This window comes from Parasteatoda tepidariorum, chromosome 6 (genome assembly GCF_043381705.1).
Source record: "Parasteatoda tepidariorum isolate YZ-2023 chromosome 6, CAS_Ptep_4.0, whole genome shotgun sequence".
Lineage (NCBI taxonomy): Eukaryota > Metazoa > Arthropoda > Arachnida > Araneae > Theridiidae > Parasteatoda > Parasteatoda tepidariorum.
In genome coordinates, this window is record NC_092209.1 from 42,603,642 (window position 1) to 42,622,697 (window position 19,056).

The following is a 19,056-nucleotide window of genomic DNA, read 5'->3' on the forward strand; positions in this document are numbered from 1 at the left end:
ACTTAAATAATTTAATTGTACATGCAGCAGAAATGGCCTTACTAACATAAATATTGTTTATTAAAACAACATCTATGTTACATTATTGTAAAATTATCAAACTTATCTGTAAAATAATCTGTAAAATTATTATCTGTAAAATTATCAAACTTAAACTAAAGTTATCAAGTTTTAAGTTATTAATCATTTTGAAAATGAACCATTTAAAATTTGTTATGGTGCATTCCAATCTTAAGTATGTTAATGCAAAATATACTTTAACTTTTTATATGAATTTCAGCTTATTTTTTTATGAAAATTTTGATATCAATAGTAAAAGTACATTCACTCTGTTAATATACTTTATATTAGCATTTCGTGTAAAAAGAAAGTTTATTACTTAAAGTTTACACTTAATTTAATATTACAATCATATGCAGTAATAAATATTGTCTGTTATCATGAAATATCAACTGGAAATAAAGAATCATAGTTTAACAGGAGCTCTTACAAAAAAGAAACTGATAATAAAGTATTATTTTATTTATTATTAATTAGGAGTGGTAATTACCAGTTGTAGATCTGTTAAAATGTTATAAAAGTTAATTTATTTTATAACAGTGGTAAAATTAATGATAAGGCTTTATTTAATGTAATCATTTTGCAACAAGTAAAACTGAAAACAAATGTGTTCACCATTTTACTGAAGTCTTGTTTTCTAGTGGGAATTGGAGCATGAAGGTGTTCATTGTGAGCGTTTCCAGCAATGGAAAGACATGCATACACCTGAACCACCTCCTGCTGGCTTAGTTAAATATCTTACAGATAGAGGGATAAGTTAGTTTATAGTTTCCTTTATCTTTTAAAATCTACTTTGCATGAAGGAATTAATTTTAGTGATGAAATTGCTGACGGAAAAAATATCAAATGTAATTGTTAAATTTCCTTTGTTTTAAGCTTTGAAATATCAAGCACTATACTACATCCTGCAAACAAATTTTCATGTATTAAGTATTTAATGTGCAGTGATATTGCTAATGAAAAAAATTTAAAAATCGAACTCTAAAAATACAGACTACTTAAAATGCCATAATTCCAGTTCTCAAAGTTGCATGAAACAAAAAGTTTCATAAAAATTCAGTTCACAAAGCATTATAACTTTAATTTTAAATGCAACATAAATACTTTTCACAAATATACTTTGGTAAAAACTACAAATGAATAAATCCCTAAACTTTGTAACTTAGTAGTTTTGGAAATTTAAAAAAGTCCTAAAAATCTTTACCGTCATATTTTTCTGTTATAGAGCTTTAAATTTATCAGCAATTTCTTTAAATAGATGTAATGATTTAATTAAAATTTTACAAGTTAGTTTAAAATATGATCATAGTTTATTAGGAATTCCTTGCCCAATTTGATGTCTAAGTAACACGAATATTCTTTTTAGCATGTCCTTCATGTGGCCTCATATATAATCAAGCGTGCGCTGGATGTTTAATGTATAAATGCTCTCACTGCAGTCATGAATTTTGTGGGTTTTGTTCAAGGGATGTAAAGAGAGGAAAAGTAAGTTAAATTTTTTTTTTTTTGCATTTTTATTTATGTTGCAATTTAAGAATTAATACTATTAATAAATATACATCTATTGACAGTCTGAGAAATATTACTCTTAAGGAACATTTTCTAAAAGAAATTTATTTACTTACACATTATTCATCAGCTTATCACATTATCTTTTTTGTATGAGAAGACATTTAATTTATTAAGACATTAATACTTATTTCTATGAAATCACTGAAAACATGATGATCTGTTTTTTTAAATTTTTTTAATGAATGTTTTTTATTGTTTATCAAATAAAAATTTTATGCACATATTTAGCAAAAAGCTATTATCAGTGTAATGTTTAAGATGCCAGTGTAATGTTTACAATATTGGAGTCATTGTAAACTGGGTCATATAATGTTATGTTTGATATTTGCAGACAATTATAGTATTAACAATTTTAGTCTAATTTATATTCTTTTTCTATATGTATGCCTTCATCACATTTTAACATTTCCAATTATTATTTTGATGTAGTGAACTTTTCTTAAGTTTGATGTTTGTGATTATCAAATACATAGCTGTTAAAATTCATATTAAAATTTAACAGTAAAAATGTCATCACAAAAATTATATTACAATCAAAAATAATGTACAGTAAGCAAAAAAAAAAAGGAGCACCCTGCGAAAATTTTTGATCTTGTAATTGGATCTAATAGGACTCGATCCTATTGGTTTAGGGGAGGGACCTCAAAATTTCAGAGGGTTGTAGCAATAATCTAGGAAATACAATTCTAATAAGTTGGTCAGGGGAGTAGTCTTAAGTTTGGACCCTTTAATGTTAATTTAACTTTTTGCGTATTTCGTATTTCACCATATTTGGAGAATTTCTTAAGCAAATCGAAAAATTTTTGCTCACAATTATAAAATTGATTTATCATGCCATGCAGTAAATAATTTTAATTATTTATAATTTTTTATTATTTCATTTAATAATAGTCAAAAGAATTCGAATTGTAAGCAATATAAACGTTTGCATAATTTTAGAGAATGTAATTTTGCGTGACAAAATACAAAATTTGAACAATTCCTTAAAATTGAATTTTAAATAAATGACTTTTAAAAAGTGGAATTTTTCAAGGACTGCTTTACCTATTTTGATTCAGATTTTCTATTTCCTCACTCCTTACACTCCTTAAAATTACACTCCTTAAAATGATGTAAAATTTTGCATACCATGCAATTAAAAAGTTTTCTTGAATATTAAAGAAAATAAAAGAACTAATAATAATAAATTACTATTATTAATAATTTTTGCATTGAATTGCCGCAGCTAGGAAAGCCTGGCTGGTAGGGTGTTAGGCACATTAATCCAAGGACTCCCCATGTACAAAATGCTGACTGGTGCACACTAAATCTATCGGGATCACAAAGTCCTACAAGTTCACATTACAAATCAATACCTCTGGGGGTTCAGGTCAAAATTATGATCTGCGACAAGATGGACATTGTGTGAATGTGTTCTCCCTGTACAAGGGGATGTGAGGTATGCATGTTGTCTCCAGATCATCCTCAGGGATGTTTCCTAGATTATCGCCAATAGCCCATTGTGCAGCTCTAGTGTGTCGTAAATAATAGTAAAAAGTATAATACCAAGCATTGAATTATCATTGGATAAACAAATTATATAATTCTGTGCAAAAATGCTTTTGATTTTCTCCAAAAATTTTCGGAATATGGTGAAATCAGCGAAAAGTAAGATTAACATTATGGGATCCAAACTTTGGACCTCTTTTCTGATAAAATTATTGGGACCATATTTCCTAAATTAATTTCTTCAGAGAAAGTATATTTTTGTTTCTTGTTTCGTAATTTTAAATATTGTCTGCGTTAAACAAATTGAGGTCATCACTTTGACCCATTAAGATTTAGTCTTAGTACGTGAAGATACTAATTCTAGATCAAAAAATTATCCAGGTTGTACCTTCATTTATTTTTCTTTTTACACATTGTTTGTAGTGGGCCTTCAGGTTCTATTATGTCTGAGGTCTTGAACTTTTACTACTGACTAACAAAAAGTCTATTATAGCCTTTATGACAGTCTATAGACTGTCTATACTTTTTTGAGAGCACTATCTAAATATTCTCTGACTTGCGACTGGGGGAGGGTAAGATAATTTCCCTTCTGGGCTTTGTATATTATTTAGTAACATTAAAGTTTTCTTTTTACTCTGTATATGTTTTTTTAAAAAGTTTTTTAGTTTTAAAAGTGACGTATAATATTAAGAATGTAAAAAAGTATTTGAATTATTTAAAAGGGATATCAATCATTTCAGGATTGTCAGAATAAGAGCTGTGATTCAAGGGGGACACACGTCCACCATCCATATAACTGTCTTTTCTTCATTAGAGACAAAGAAATCTCTGATATACAGATGCTTTTAGAAGTAAGGATGAAATATTTGTTTAACAGACTACTAATAATATTTCTTTATAATTGTTTAAAGCAGCGAATTGATGCAATATTTGTTAAACAGACTACTGATAATATTTCTTTAAAATTGAAGGCAGCGAATTTTTTGATGTTTGAGAATAAGATAGGTGATAAAAAATATACAGTTTATTAAGGAAATTCTGATATCAGAACTCTAATTTACTGATGTCATAATATCAGATTAAATACTGTTTGCTAAGTAAATTATTTTATTTAAAAAGTTAAATTTAATTATGCTAATCAAGTGTTTAATTTCAGGAAGAATCTGTTGAATACTTAACCATTCCACCAAAAGATCAAATAGTGAAAAGTCGATGCCAAGTGCGCGAGCAAAAGCATATCCATGGAGCCCTATCTGAAGACAGATGTGGTCGTGATATTGTTCCATATTGTGCTGGTCTCTGCAAGTAAGGACATTTCTTCAAATACAACATTAAGTTTTATAGAATATTATAAATATGTTTAATATATGAAAAGTTTGTTTCATTATGGTGATAAGCTACACTTTCCTAACTTAATTTCTTTATAACTGTTTATTACTAGTTTTTTTCCACTTAGTTAACAAGTTTTTAGAATTTCAATAGGTAAGAGCTCATAAACATAATCCTTTTTAAAACATAAATTCTCTTGAACCGTTTGAAAAAGGGTCTTTTAATTACATTACCTGAGGATCATCAAATAAACCTGGTTCTGGTTCATACAGAGTGCAGCAGAAATTTAAAATAGTCAGTGGTAAGTTAAAAAAGCTGGTACCATGAAAAAGTATCACAAAATTGGTTGGATAGTTCTGAAGAGACATGATGTTGAAAAAGTTCTATTTCTTATTTCTTCAGACTATTCAACTGATTTTACTCAAATATTTGATTTTTCTATTAAAAATTACATTGTTCGAGGAGATATAACATATTTTTATGCCTTACAGTTAAATTTTTTTTATTATAAATAAAATTATGGAGAAATTTTAAGAATAGTTTTTTGTGTGTGTGTGTGTGTGATCTTTTAAATAAGCAAGTTCCAGTGATCAAATATATCAAAAAGTAAAAATAGCTTTAAATGACAAATCTTGAAACTGTCTTATTTAGCCATCGTAATATTTTCCAAATTATTGCTAAAAGTTGAAGTGTATTTTTTCTTCGAGAAAAAAAAATTATTTTCAGATTTCATAACTTAATTCATAAATAACTCTAGTTGATGAGCATATTTAAAGCTTGCTTTTAACCAATGACACCAAATGTTGCATTAAATTCTGCTATCAAAACTTTTTAGAGAGATTTTTAAGGTGCTAAATTCAACAATGTTATTTATTTTGAAGAAACTTGAATAGTTCCTAATTTATTCATACCAAACTTTAAATTTAGCAGGAAGGAAAAGATTGCACTCATTGTGATGTTCAGTAGAACAATTGAAAAAGTGGCTACATAGATTCAACATGTTAAATTTATTTGTTGCAAAAAATACACATCTAGAAGTTGTATTAGACTTGTAGTTCCTTCTAGGATAATCCCAATTTTTAGTACTCATTGCTACGAAATCATATGAGAAATTTTCATCAATTACGCATCCTTACTATGCATTTCCAGTTTCCTAAATCAAATGAGAAAATAATGGAAAAACTGAGCAAAAAGTTTAGAAAATAAGAAATGAAATTCTGGCCGATGCAGGGTCTAATCTGACAAATCTAGAATGAGAGATACGCCAGTTTTTTTATGGTGCCTTCTTCAGGGTTTGAACTCTACAGCTCTTGAATGTAAGATATACCCAGTGTCATATTGTGCGTGCTGAATCACACTGTGTAAGTAATACTTTCGTTTTCGTATGCCAGCTAAAGAGGTTTGTGAGAGTCTCTTTGGAATTGCAGGTTGGCTTCAGAACATAGAAATTAGGTAGAATAGGGAAAATGTCATGGGATTTAATCAAAATACCCTAAAAGTTAGGGAAAATGAATTAAGGTACACAAAAGTTCAACTTTTAACAAGAAATTATTTATAATTTAACAAAACTTACTACTTCTTTCTTCTGTAGAGCAGGTTGTTACGAAGCATTGAACTACGAAGCCAAAGGATGAAAGTTCAAATTCCGTCGGTGGCAAGTTGCTTAAAAGTTGTTTTTGTTGAAAGATTCATTATAATTTCCTCTAATTTTTCTTTAATGTTTATGTTGTTAACTATTCAGATTCTTGAATACTACCTTACAGAAAGTTTGACAATTGTATATAAGCTCGCATAACATTTAGTTCAATTGAAAAAAGTCTCAAGTTGAGATTAACATTTTTTTCTGCTGTTTCACCTTTAATAATCCCACACTTATCTAATTTGCATGATTGCAATGTAATTAACTTCATAATAAGAAGAAAATGTGTATTTTCAACTCTAAAAGAAAACATAAGAATAAAGCGTAAATGAAAATTTATTAAAATTTGGACCACCTATTACAAAAATTAGTCTGGAAAAGTCAAAGAGTTTCTGAGTGTTTGTATCCTCACTAAACTTAAAGTGACTATAAAATAAATAACATATTCAAATTGAGTTCTTCAAAAACTATAAAGAAAATTTTATTTAATATCAGACCTTAACACTTGATGGCATTTCTTTGTTAGTAGGTGAAATATTAATTAATCATTAGATCCAAATATTTAATGTCTCTTTGTATGCTTAATTACTGAAAATCAAGCAAAAGTATTTAGTTTTCACTTTAGTTTGAAAGATAATGTTCTTCTTCTTCCTAATCCCCAAAATTAGCAGGGCTAAACAATGTCCATGAAATTCATGACCCGGAGGAAGTCGGACACCAAAAGTGGGTTTTCTAGAATACCCTCTTGTCCAGTCCAGGATATGTTGGGGAGAAGCCTGCATGCTGCAGCACCTGGGGCAGCTTGGGAAGGAAAGATAATGTAATTCAAAAGACCTAAATTAATAGACCCATTTTCTTCTCAATAATGATCAGAACAAATTATTATTTAATGTATGTTGCATTCTGTTGTATTTCTTCATTACGTAATAAAAGTTTCAATTTAAAAATTTGCTTTATTTCATTACTAGCCAAATTTCCTTATTTCTATTAAAGTGTCAAATAAATGTTTTTATTTTTTTAGAACACATTATTATGAGTACTTGGCTGAACTACTGAGGAAAAAGAAGCTCAATTCATTGTCCATAATGACCACACAAGATTTGGAATTCATGCTTCGAAAAAGTCGTGTTTTTGTTCCTGAGAAAGTAAAAGGGGAAACAAGTGAAGAATACTACAAAAGAATAACTCAAGTACAATTTTCATTCATTAGTATATTATTTGATTTATTTGTTATTTGTTACCCAAGTCCAAATTTTTGATGGTTTTCCATCGATGGACCAACATAATCTTGATGGCAACTATTAATAATTCCATCACGAACCATTATATTTTTTGATAGTAACTAACATTAATAACCATCACCTCAATGTTTGGACTGATTTATGATGGTTTAACATAAAAATATCAACTTGTTTTGATAGGTTGTTCATGTTGTACCATCACGAATTTCCATCATAGTATCTTAGAACTTAAAAGTTGAAATGATTATGAACAATCATTCCAATGTAGGTATTCAGACTGATTTATGATGGTCCAACGAATTAAAAATCAAAATTGTTTTGATGGTATATTCCCGAGAACCAACAAGAACTCCATCATGGAAATGTTTAGTTGGAATCATCATGAACTATCTCGGATCATCCATGGATTGTTGGTTCATGAGAGTCAAACTTCACTCGATGGTTAACCATCATAGTATTAAAGTAGCATTTTTCATCATGAAATGATGGAAGTTTGCTGGCATATCAAAAACCATGAACAAATATTTGATGATGTTGGGCTATCGTGAATCGCACCGAAACCAACATTAACCATCAAATTTTTTTATGGGACCTTCAAGAATTTTGACTTGGGTATACAGTCAGGTAAAAGAGGTAAAAACAATATAAATATTGAAGCAAGTTAGATTCCAATCTCAGCAATCACATTGTAGACCCAGAATATACTAGCAATTAACAGATCATGGATTATTCAAGGAAAATACTAAATTTACCATTTTAATTGAATGCACTGCTAATGAAATGATAAAGCAGCCATGTGCAACAGAAATAATCTGCAGCAAGACCAACATTTCTGCATAAACCATAGCATTCGTATTTAATAAACAGCTAGCAGGAGACTAAAGGAGACACTGTTTCCGAGTGCTGCTTTGAAGAGGAGTTAAATTCTAGAACAAGGAATTCCAGAATTTTTTTCTTTCTTTTTTAAATATCCCCAGTTTAATTTTCTAATTACGGGACCGATAACTTCTTCAAATTTTTATCTGCTTTACCTAAAAATTTAATAGGATGTCTATTATTTTTGTAGTTTGCTTTGCATGCAGGTTTTCTTTCTTTTTTCTTGACAAATGGATGGCATATTGAATGAAAAATGTCTTTAGAAATTCTATTAATTAATTAGTCAAAATCAATGAACACAATCAAAAGCATCTAAATGTCATCGAAACTATGTTAATGCCTTTCTAAGCGATAAAAATAAAATTTATCGTCATTTAAGCGAAAGATTGAGTTAATCGTGAATCAAAATTCTGAACATTTTTAAGTCTAGCTAGACAGTGTTTCCCCTACAGCGCGAGAATCTCGCATTAAAAAATGATTACAGCGAGAAATTCGCGCATTCTATAAATCAATTCCAAAATTCGCGAATTTCTCGCATTTTCGAAAAAGCTTCGAATTACGCCATTTAGAATAAAATCCGTTTCACTTTTCTTCCTGGATCTTTCATTATTTTCAACATCTGCCCCGTTATCTAGCTTCCCTATTTAACAGTATTGTTCAGAACCTTTACGAACAACAGAACACAACCACAGAACCCCTTTCAGAACTCATTTCTTTGCAACCACATGTTTACCATAGGCAAGGTTTCTTCATGTCAGACCTTCAAATTTTTTATGTACTAATGTAAGATGGACAAATACCTTGTAAATGCGAAATCTTCTAGGATAATGCTTTAAAAAATTGAAGACGTTAAAAATGTTTTATGATTAAAGAATTTTTTTTTCAAGAGTTTTTGTGTTTCTAAAGATCTCACTTAACTTTTCGAAATCTCACCCTGTTTTTGAAAAAGGGTGAGAAATTCTCACCCATTTTTTTTCTATGATGAAAACACTGACTAGAGTTCTTAAAATACAACAAGACTGCAAGAGCTCTGCTCTGGATAACTATATATGTTCTCATCGTTTTTGACCATTACACGCAGAATTTAACACGATGATATTGTCAAACTAAGATTATGACCAATTTAAAATTAGCTAGAACTTTACAATTTTAGTCAAAACTATTATAAGTTTCAATTGTTTTCGTAGTGCTAAAAAACAGAATTTATCGCCATATTGCGAATTAAAATTTAACGCCATCTAAAATTTTGACAATTTTTTATCTAATTTATAACTGCAACCTAAATTAAAATTTTAACTGCATCTTTCTGCTGGACAAAAATCTAAGCGTCAGCTATTTTTTTGACAGTAATTAACAGGATTAATCGACATATTATCACCAAAGAGAAATTAACTTGCATGGAAGTTTTGACTATTTTGCGATTATAAAAAGTTGTAAAATTTCAACCATAGCTCTTTACCTGTTGACATCAGAAATTTCAATTATTTCCTAACCATTGTAAAAAGAAATCGCCAAATGGAAATAATTTATCGTCAGTCACAATTCCAATAGCTTTCTGACTAGTGTGTTTAATTTTTAACTGTAGATATGTGCATAGTGACAGTACAAGTTACAATTGTTTCTGAACACTAGCTACTTTGCTTAAATTTTAACTATATTTCTGGGCATGATACCAATTCAATTTTTGGCCAAAATAGTTCATTAAGTACACACATAAATAGTATGTACATACATATATTGATCAGAGATACTGTACCTTTATGTGTATGTGCAACGAACGTCATACGTATATTTCATGTGCCTGTATACATGTATATTCTATGTACATGCCATGTATTTATGTGCACATGTACATACAATGCACGTAGATATGTACATACAGTGTATGACGTACGCACAATGCACGCACATACAGGACATACATTGCATGTATGTATATACTTACTTGTAGGATATATAAGTTTTAATATATGCCATCTACGTTTAAAAAAATTTGATGTCGAATATTTTATAACAATCTAAGAATTTGAGCAACTAATGAGTTTAGCTTGAATGTCAATAATCCACAATTCATGTATAAACCATAGTTTTCAGTAATAAACCATTTTTACAAGTTTCAAATCTTATAGTGATATGCTAATTATGTTTCAAATTTTTTAGGTTGTCAACACCACACTGACCTGATGAAATTTTACAATCTTTAATTCTTCAATGAATGTATATATTATGAGAATTACTGTGTACTTGTCTTCAATATATGAATAAGTGGACAGAATATTATGGGCCGTCTTTTTGTTAGTTCTAAGAACACAGAATTATCAAGTTTCCGTATGTTATTGAAGACTTATTGTGTAAATGAACAAAATTCAGAAGAAAACCTTGAAATCATTCGCAAATTATATTTGTTACAAAAATTCATATGAAATCCGTTTTAGAGAAATTATGCTATTTAGATATAAAAGCATTAATAGAGAGATTTTTTGTCAGAAATATCTAAAAACTAGCTTTTAAATTTTGAACAATTTTGCAATTTATTCTTCCAAAGTTCATTGCATTTCCAGAAAGGTAACGTTTTAAGTAAAATTTTATTCTGCAAATTGCAGAGTTGTGAAATTATTTCTTCAGTTTTAATTTTTTATCTTTTGTTAGATAAAATAACTTGAAACAATTTTCAGCATAACATTCATTATTATATCATGTATTAATAGCAAGATAATATAACAAATAAATTTTTGTATTTAACTTCAAGTAATAATTTTAGTGCATAATAATTGCTGTATATGAATTTCAAGTTTTTCAGTGAAATATAAAAGCTAATTTTAATGTTTTGATTTCAAAATCCCACTGTATTTCAACACCAAGGAATCACAACTTTAAACAAAGTTTTAAATGTATATTGTGTGACTTTTTACGTTAAAAATAATTTTAAAAAAACATATAACCAAGAAGCATGAATGGTTTAAAGATTTTCTTCCTGAATTTTACACTGAATGTTGATAGATAAAGAGCTTATATTACTTAAACAAAGCACTATTTATTATGTTTTGGCAACTACGTGCTATTTTTGTGATAACATTGAGCCTGTTTTTAACATCGTATTTCAAAAAAAAATTAACATCTAATCCAGCTTTCTGTTTTAGAACATATATGCTATGATTCAAGCATGCCATGTAGTCAACTAATCAAATTGTATTATAATATAGTAAAGCAATATATATATTTTCATAGAAAAATAACTATTTTTTCATAGATGTTTTGTAAATATTTGTTTCATGACTTGTAGTCTGCCAAGCCAAATAATCTAGTTTTATGAGTATTCTAGTCTCAGAGGATTGTAGATTTTTATTTATTTATTAATGAATTTTAATCACATTTACCTTAACTCAATGTAACCCTGGTATGTTTTTCATTTGAACATTGATTTGTAAAAGAATATTTTGAATAAAGTTTGCTATGTTATAAAGTAACTGCTGTGATATTTTATGTAAAGTTTAAAGATATTAAAACAAGATGTTATGTTTGTTTACAACAGCTGTAAATTCTCAAAGTTCCAAAGGCAAACGAAGTTCACACTTTGTGAACTTTGTTCCCTTCCAGTTCCCTTTTGAGAACTTTGCTCCCAGATATCAAAATGATATGAACTTTGTCCTCTTCTCCACTCACTTAAAAGGGCAGTTTCAGTATTAAAAAGACATTAATTTTATGTCTAAATTTTTTAATAAACAGTATTATAATAAGATTTTGGACATTATAAACTATTCATATTTCTTAAATGATTACATTTACTTGATAACGTTTTAAGAGGCCTCTACTTACGCCATCTTGAATTCTAGTTAAAATTTTTGTTTTGCGTTTTCTTAATATTTTTTTGTACGTAAACTTATGATGATATAGTAATATTTGACTATACAAGACTTTTTAAAAGATGGAAAATAAATGTGTCGCTTTATTAGATTAAGAGAAGAAGCATTAGGCAACTTTTAGAACTTCTATGGATTTTTTCTCGAATCTTTAAAGCTATGAAGTTATGCGATTTGAGGTTTTTGAGTAAGTAATTTAAGACTTCACATGTGTCAGTTTGTATATTTTTTTTTGATGAAACTTGGTTTAAAAGATACTAAAAAATTTTTATAACATTATTTTCACAAAAAGGAAGATATTTATTAAAATTCTAAAAGTAGACAAATGTATTCTATTTAACTACCTTTCAAAAACTTCTGATTGCAAAATTGTATTAGTATAACTGTTTCAGAAAAATTAATTGATAATCTAAAATATCTTAATATTTCAAATTCTGATTGGGTGACGGTCTTGCCTTTTTACATGTAACGAAATATAATGCCAAATAGAGTAAATATCCATCATCAGTTTATTTTTGAAAATTAAAAAAAAAGGTTTAAAAGCATATTTAGAATTTTTCCATTTTACTTCACATCTTCAACAGTTAGCTCTGTGAAGAAGCTTCTACTTAATCATGATTTCAATTCGTTTCTGGTGCTGCCATCTGTCAGAACTTTTTATAAATAAATTCTTATGTGAAACATATGAGTAATGATTGCCCATTTACATGTTGAACTCACTTAGAAGGAAAGGGGTTAATTTTAATATGAAGTGGGACGAGTGATTTTTACTTCTTTCTTTTATTTTTTCCTTTCTCTTAATTTCTGTAGTCTACACATGAATTACTTTGTTTAGAAACTAACTAAAAAGTACAATTTAAGAGAAATACTTTGTGGAAAAATATGTTAGTGTTTAAGAATAAACAGCTTTTATTAATTTAATTGTTTATTGAGTATAAAATTGGGACAACGTAATTAATAATAGAATAACTAGGTTAAATGCCTTTGTATTCATTGGGAGTATCATTTAGTCAAGGGGGTAGTGGTTTTGTTAATTATCTAGAAGGGAAGAGGTTGTTTAAATTTAAAAGTAACAAATATAAATAAATGATGGTAAAATGCAGGGTGTTCCGGATTGACCATTATTAATGTATATTTTTAAAATCATTGTCAGAAATAAAGTAGAAATAAAAACATTTTAGGAGTTGCAAATGAATATTTTAGTAATTTTGTTCAAACTTTTGATTTTGGGAATGAAAATTACATAGATATTCAAACATGATGTAAACGTTTTGATAACTTTTAAATAGATTTTTTCTACCAGTATTTATGTTTAGTAATAAAAATTATAATTATTAAAAAAAATTTTTTTTTTTTTGCTGAATTTCTGTTGAACAAACGCGTTTTAAAATTAAAAGAAAGTTTTCTCTATTCAAAAAAAGTGAATTTTCTATCCAATTTTCATAGCTTGAATGAAAGTCTGCCCACACTATTTAACGTATTTAAAGTATTTTCAACAAAATAATTTCAACTTAGTATTCGTGAAATTTAGTTTTAGTATTTAGAGTGTGTAGCTTTAGAATTTTAGTTAAAAATTACGTATGTAAGTCACAAATTTATATTTAAAATAGGAAAAACAAAAGTACTATCGAAATCTAATGAATTGCTACCGCAGAAAGCGAGACTGAAAGCATTAAAACCTATATACTTACTGGACGTAATAGGGAAGTTACTGTCGAATATTAGAAACACGTCCAATTTTCATCAAACTGGTTTTAATGCCCTTCTCACAATTCTGATAACATTTTATTTTTTTACATTTTTTAACAATAAATTTGGCTAATATTTTTTAAAATTTATTTTTGAGAAGAAATCAAATCAAAAAATATATATAATGGGCCGTGTAGTAAGACCATATGTATTAAAAAAGGTACACGTAAATTGATTTTTAAAAACACTCAATTTTTACAACTATAGAAATGCATCTAAAAAATTAAAAATACATACTTTTTGTCAATTCGTGAATCATAGCGTCCAGGATACGTAAAAACAATGCAGTTATGTAACATAAATCCAATCTACAAATGAACAAAATTAATTAACACCAAAAATTATCAAAATGTTATTAGAAATAAGGCATGTGTAATTCTACTCATGTAAGGCCTTTTATTAAAAGTTTTATGGTAGTTAAACTGCATCAGTTTTAAATATTTCTTTTAAAAAGACAGTAATCATGCAAATTGAGTTCCATTAACATTTCATTCGAACTATTTGGCGATGTACAGAGTACTTATATACCTAAACGAGAAATCGCTCCGATCTTGTCTTAAATAATATCAATGGCTTACAGCGGCTGATTTTTAGTTAGTTCTAAAAACAAACAGTTACTACAGTAATGTGAAGTATTAAGCCACTTCAACTTTTATTAAAAGTTTGAAGAATTTTTTTAAGATTCGGGTGGCCTCTGGGTTTTTTAAAATCAAAAATTTTAAACTGATATTCAAATTTTCTAGAGGCTTAAAGGTTGAAAAAAGTTGAGGGTTATTAGATTAAAGAGCAAATACGATTCTTTGAAGAGCACGTGTCAAGAAATTTGCTTAAGATTTAAAAAAAAAAATAGTCGAAAATCTGAGCTTGATCAATCTCCCCCCCCCCCTTTTTTTTTTTTTTTTTTTTTATTNCCCTTTTTTTTTTTTTTTTTTTTGCTAGCCGTGTAATAAAAAAATCGACGCAATCAATTCAAATTTGAGATTTTTATATATTTGGAATTTTTCTACGATAAGCTACATATTGCGAACAAAATATTTATTTTTTTTCAAAAATCTGTTCCTTTTATCAATTTTCTGAAATTCTATTTTAACTTTAGTATTAGTAAGGAATAGAAAATAGTTGTTCGATCGCTTATCTGGAAATCTATCATGAAGTACTTTGTTGTTTTTACAATTGCACGGCAGTATGCATGTTCCTCTTAAAGTGATAGATACGATTGTTTTAAATAGTAACCTGCAATAATTGCAATTATAAATGTGCGCTTTTTTGGTAAATGTTCTAATTAACGCATTTTAATCAAATAAGCTAGTTTCTGTTAATAATCGGCTGTCTTAAATCATAGTTGTGTCGAAAAACTCGTATTTGGCGTAAAAAAATTTGTCATAAAAGTAAAAAGTTATTACGCCACTTTTCTTTTTATAACATGCTTAAAAAGTTGCCACGGTTCCAAGAAATTTTGCATTATTCTAGTCCTCAGTCAATGACTATCAACGAAGTTTGGTAATTAGGTACTATTAGTCGTTAAAATTCTTGTAGTTCCTTGTCAGTAGTGATCATTAATGAAGTTTGGTAATTAGTAGTGTTAGTCGTTAAAATTAATATTTCCACACTATTTCGTAATGAATTATAGAATTGACCATGATTTATTTGCAATTATAATCAATTTTGAATTAATATGTTCATCTCTGAAAATGTTATTCACTTTAATTGGCTTATGTAGATGTTATTACCACCAAATAAAGAAATTAACCGCAAACATCAATACTAGGTTGATTAAATGAATTGGCCTGGATAGCCCGGTTGTCAGGGCACTGGACTCTCATTCGTGAAAAACGGGGTTCCGAATTCTGCCGTGTAGTAAACGTGACTGGTGCACATTAAATCTGTTGGGTCACGAAGTCCTCCATGATCCCATAACGTATTATATCTCTGGGGATACTGAATGAAAGATTGATTGCTCTCTGGTTCTGGTCAAAATTACGATCTGTGGGTCCGACCTACAAGCGAGTGTGACGCATGGGTGTGGCAGAAGTTGAATTCTTGGTCATAGATGGTATCACTGAAAAACAAGAATAATCGCGCCCCTTACCTTAATGGCCTACTCCAACAACAACATTAAATGAATTTCTATTTTTAAAAAGAAATAAATCATCCAGATAAATATGAATTATTCACTTATTGGAGAAACTTGAATACATATTTATGTAAATCAATTTAAAAGAGGAATAAATTTTACAGCACAAATAATGAAAAGTATTTAAATAAATGATTATTTATGTCTAGAAAAATCCAGCCTTTCAAGAGAATATATGATAATCGGCCAAGAATAATAAGTCTACTAAAACCAAAGTCGTGTCTTATGAATAATTTCTTAATAAAAATAACCGATTCAGAAGAACGAGTGCATAAAAGTACACCACAAGTAGTCACTTTCATCAGATGTCCTCCACTAATCCAAAATTATTGCGGTTCGTAAACAAAAACATTAAATAACGGTAGAAAAAGCTTCAATCTCGAGAGAGAACATTCTACAGAATGAAAGCCAGCACAGCAAGAGAACAGAAAATGAAATTAATTGCGGCATCTATCTCAATTTTTCCTCAGTGCCTTTTGCTGTTTTCACCAACTTTTACTGCTCGTAGTTAAAGGCGAAGAAAAATATCTTCTTTTTTTTTTTTAAAGAAGAACTAACTCCTGATTAAGTAGTTATAAATACTTTTCGAAAAGTTGTCTTTTAAGTGAAGTTTTTGTTTTATTATAGTGTTCTCTTCACACCTGCTTTTTTCATTATCGCCTGCTTTTTTTCTTTTTTGCCTGAAGGCTTGTAGCATTTAGCTCCAATTTCAAAGAATTTGGAATTTATCACCTACGTGAAAATGGGGAGCATATAACAGAGTTCGGTAATGTAATTGATTATAAGTAATTACTACAAGTTATCAGTAATCACAATTGAGTAAAAATAATTTACTATTGCAATTGTAATCATAATTACAAATAATCATAATTTATGATAACAATTGTAGTTGCGATAAGTAATCTCGATCTACAATTAAAACTAAACCTGATTATATGCTTGAAAGATAGGCATAAGTTTGTATTTCCTATTTCAGGAGATTTTTAAATTTATTGCAAACATGAAAATAAGCTGATAGCAAAATTCGGAAAAATGTAATTGATTATAAGTAATGATTATATGTTATCAGCTATCGTTATTTAGTAATCATAATTTATAGCAATTGTAATCATGATTACGAATAATCATTATTTATGATTATAATTGTAATTTTGGCGACAAGTAATCACGACCTACAATTACAATTTATTCTGATTTTTAGCAATCTTGATTAAAAGTAAACCTTTATCTACGAGTACAAGTAATCATTATCTACGACTGTCATGAATAATCTTGTTTACAGGTAATCATGAACCATGATTGCAATTTATTACTAAAAAAATAATTAATTTTTGCTGCAATTTCAGCTACACAATTGTTATAATACATTATTATCATATGAAATAAATATATTTACATTTATGAAAATTAAAACGTTTTTCGTTTGCAGTATTAATTTATTTTTCATGTTATTAAAAGCGCATTTTTCTTTTTATGTTCTTCATCGTTTATTTTGAATAGTATAATGCGAAATTCAACATCATTATTTCTCTAAACTCTCTTTTAATTTAAAACATGCATTTTTAAACGCAACAGAGTTTCAAGTTAGAAGGAGTTATTATGTAAATTTGAAAGCAGACTACTACTTTCAATAAAATTTAAAACAAACCACTTCATGTTGCGAAGATATGAAAATAGTTTTCCTTAGTTTAAGCATGAATATTAAATTGTATAAAACAAATTAAAAGGATTCTGAAACCTTTAAAATAAGATTTTATAAATCATAGTAAAGTAGTGAAAAGATTACAAAATTTGAATACATTTACTAAACTTCATACACTTTTTGTTAGCGATGTTATTTGTTTTCCCCGTAATTCGATGCGCCATTTTTTTTTCTTTCTATTTCGTTTGGTTTGACTAATGTAATGCAAGATTCAACTCCTACAATAGAAGATAGGCACTCCTATATTCATCATAATGCTTGTAACAAATGAAAGCTAAAGTGGCAAGTAATATCGCAAATAAATCCTTCAAAAAGATCAGGCTAATGTGAAATAGTCGGAGAACTATTACATTTGGTAACAGTAATTAATCATCTGCAAGAAAAGAATAGATAAAAAAAAAAAATGGTCGAAAAACGAGTGTTATACTTAATGGAAAAAAAGAACTATCAATAATACTTTTTCTTGGGTGCGCGTGTTTTGTGGGTTTTTCTTTTCAGTATTTCTTTTGGTTTCTTATTATTTTCTTAAACTCAGGGTACGGGAGGAGACATTTAGCAATTAAGTATTGCTTCTCCTGTTTTCTTTAGAGAAGCACTCGCAATTTAACAGGCCATTTATCAAAAGCCTTCTAAGAAGAGCTTATTTTTTCTCATATCTTTTTTTCCCTTCCCTTTACTTTCATTCATTTTAATCTCTTTTTATTATTATGCTTTCACTATTTTCATTGTTTCTAAGAAATCCTCTGAAAAAATTAGTTTAAATGAAATAACGGCGATTAGATTAAAACGTCGATCAGTGTTCACTGTCGTAAAAGTTAAAAATGGGAAGAAAAAAAATAAAACATTTTTAAATTGATAGTAATTCTGAAGAAAGCACATTTGGTATCAGCTGGCTAAGCACTGGAGTTGCTGCTGAGTTCCCTTGACAGAAAGGCATTAAAAATTATTCTCGGAAGGTCAGAATTCAGTAAAGTAGTAGTTAAAAATTGCACAAAAATATTTCGAAATCAGTATTAATTCGGAAGAAAATCCATTTTGTGTCATAGATGGCTACGCACAGGAGTTACTGCTAAGTTTCTTTGACAGGACGGTGTTCAAAATATTATTCTTAAAAGGTCAGAATTCAGTATAAGAATAGGTAAACAAGCTCAAAAATATTTCAAAATCAGTATTAATTCGGAATAAAATCCTTTTTGTGTTATAGATGGCTACGCACAGGAGTTACTGCTAAGTTTCTTTGACAGGACGGTGTTCAAAATATTATTCTTAAAAGGTCAGAATTCAGTATAAGAATAGGTAAACAAGCTCAAAAATATTTCGAAATCAGTATTATTTCGGAAGACAATCCATTTGGCGTCATACTACGCATGGGAGTCGTTGCAGTGTTAATTTGACAAAAGGGCGTG

The 19,056-nt window shown here is 28.5% G+C and overlaps 1 protein-coding gene and 1 long non-coding RNA gene across 2 annotated transcripts in view; one reads left to right on the forward strand and one right to left on the reverse strand.

Moving 5' to 3' along the window:
- Positions 1-11,672, forward strand: part of LOC107440059 (uncharacterized) — a gene marked incomplete at its 5' end in the record, with an annotated part of 56,385 nt that extends 44,713 nt beyond the window's left edge. The window contains 6 exon segments of the mRNA XM_043047023.2: positions 702-816; positions 1,427-1,545; positions 3,861-3,971; positions 4,277-4,425; positions 7,110-7,278; positions 10,366-11,672. Coding sequence (XP_042902957.2) covers positions 702-816; positions 1,427-1,545; positions 3,861-3,971; positions 4,277-4,425; positions 7,110-7,278; positions 10,366-10,389 — 687 coding nt within the window.
- Positions 11,673-14,050: 2,378 nt separating this feature from the next.
- Positions 14,051-19,056, reverse strand: part of LOC139425757 (uncharacterized) — a 36,463-nt gene continuing 31,457 nt past the window's right edge. Inside the window, exon 2 of the long non-coding RNA XR_011636904.1 lies at positions 14,051-14,122. This is a non-coding gene — a long non-coding RNA (uncharacterized lncRNA). The remainder of the gene's footprint in view (positions 14,123-19,056) is intronic.